General features: G+C 40.2%; 1 protein-coding gene across 1 annotated transcript; it reads left to right on the top strand.

The window, feature by feature from the left end:
• Positions 1-883: 883 nt before the first annotated feature.
• TM35_001121070 (uncharacterized protein) lies at positions 884-1,516 on the top strand (the record flags this gene model as incomplete). Its single annotated transcript, XM_029031724.1, has 1 exon — positions 884-1,516. A coding segment is annotated over one exon (633 nt), but the record flags the coding sequence as incomplete, so codon positions are not given.
• Positions 1,517-1,518: the final 2 nt, after the last annotated feature.

Genomic DNA, 1,518 nt, shown 5'->3' with positions numbered 1-1,518 from the left:
CACAAACAACAAGAAGGGTGATGCAGACAGCAGCAGTAGTATCAGCAGTTCTGTGTGGGTGCGTGTACCACTACTGATTGTGGTTACACTGGCCTGTATTCTTGTGTGCTGATTGTGGTGGTGGTGATGGTGGTGTGACTCAGATCATCCTTTGTTTTCTTTTTTTGCATGCATCCATACAGTCTAACTAATCTTCCACCTATTGGGATTTATCTTCTCTTTTTTATGTTTCTTACTGTTAATGTGTTTTGTGTGTGTTTTTGCTCTCTCTGTGTTTATCCTATAATTATTATTATTGCTACTCCATTGTGTGTGTTCTTGGAGACTCTCTGTGTGTGCCTGGGCTTGCACTGTTATGATAATGAACTGCTTTTTTTTGTAGTGGGAAAAAGTAAATAATAATAACAAATGAATTTATATTTATAATTGCGTATACACATGTATAGACTTACACCCATAGTTGGTGTATATTTTAGTGTTTACTGTGTAAATTGGGCTACGTTTTAATAATTTTTTCTTCGCTTTTTGTTTGCTGGGTCATTATGGGCGTTGCCCTGCGCCAATAATAATAGTGAGGCATTGGAAAAATAAGACAGTAACAGACAAATATAGTAATCATTGCTTATTGATTCAAACATAAGCAACGTTTGCTGGATTGTGTGTTTTGTTATTTATTCCTCTTTTTACTTTTTCTAATGTGTTTTGACGTCTTGGTTTTGTTTTGCTCTATTCGTATTTTAGACTGTGTGATAATTGTATGTTTTCTTTCTTGTTCTTATTTGTTTCTTCAGTTTGCAGTTAAGTTTTCCAAATCAAGAAGCAATATTTTGTTGCGATAATGATGTTGTGTCGTGTGTTGTTTTCTGTTGTTTTGCTCTTGAGCATGTCTTCTGTGTGGTTGGCGACTGACGTATCTGCTACTACTGGACAAGCTGCACGGAAAGAGGGTGAGTCAGGTGGTCCAGGTTCTAAAGGTACTTGTCCTTCTGCTGGAGGAGAAAAGGACGTTACTTGTCCTTCTGAGAATTCTGATACTTCTTGTTCTTCTGAACTTCATGATTCTACTGATGGTCGTACTTGTCCTCAACCCGAAGTGGAAAAGCGGAATACAAACGTCCCCGGTGAACAGGGTCCTACCGGTCATGCTACTGCTCCTCATGATCCCCAAGGCGAACGAAGTCTTCCGGTTCAAGTGTCTTTGGAGTCGAGTTCTTCTGGTCTAGGACATACTGATCAATTGTCAGAGACGTTAAGAGATCAGCATACAGGAAATGGTTTGAATGACCGAACATCTGTGGGAAGTGTCAGCAATGGTAAGAACGCTGAACCAGACAAAAACGAGCAGGAACAAGATGAACACTTAAGGAATACTGCCAACGGAGAACAGCGTCCTCCCGCTGGAGATAGCAAAAAAGCCGATACATCTGTTTCCCAAACTAATGTAAGCAGTACTACACCATCAAGAGAAGAAACTGCTGGTGGTTCGCAATCAGAAGAACCTTCAGCTCCCACACCCCA

Source organism: Trypanosoma theileri, assembly GCF_002087225.1.
Source record: "Trypanosoma theileri isolate Edinburgh chromosome Unknown TM35_Tth_112_V1, whole genome shotgun sequence".
NCBI lineage: Eukaryota > Euglenozoa > Kinetoplastea > Trypanosomatida > Trypanosomatidae > Trypanosoma > Trypanosoma theileri.
Note: the sequence above shows the minus strand (reverse complement) of the source record. Positions and strands in the feature narration are given on the sequence as shown.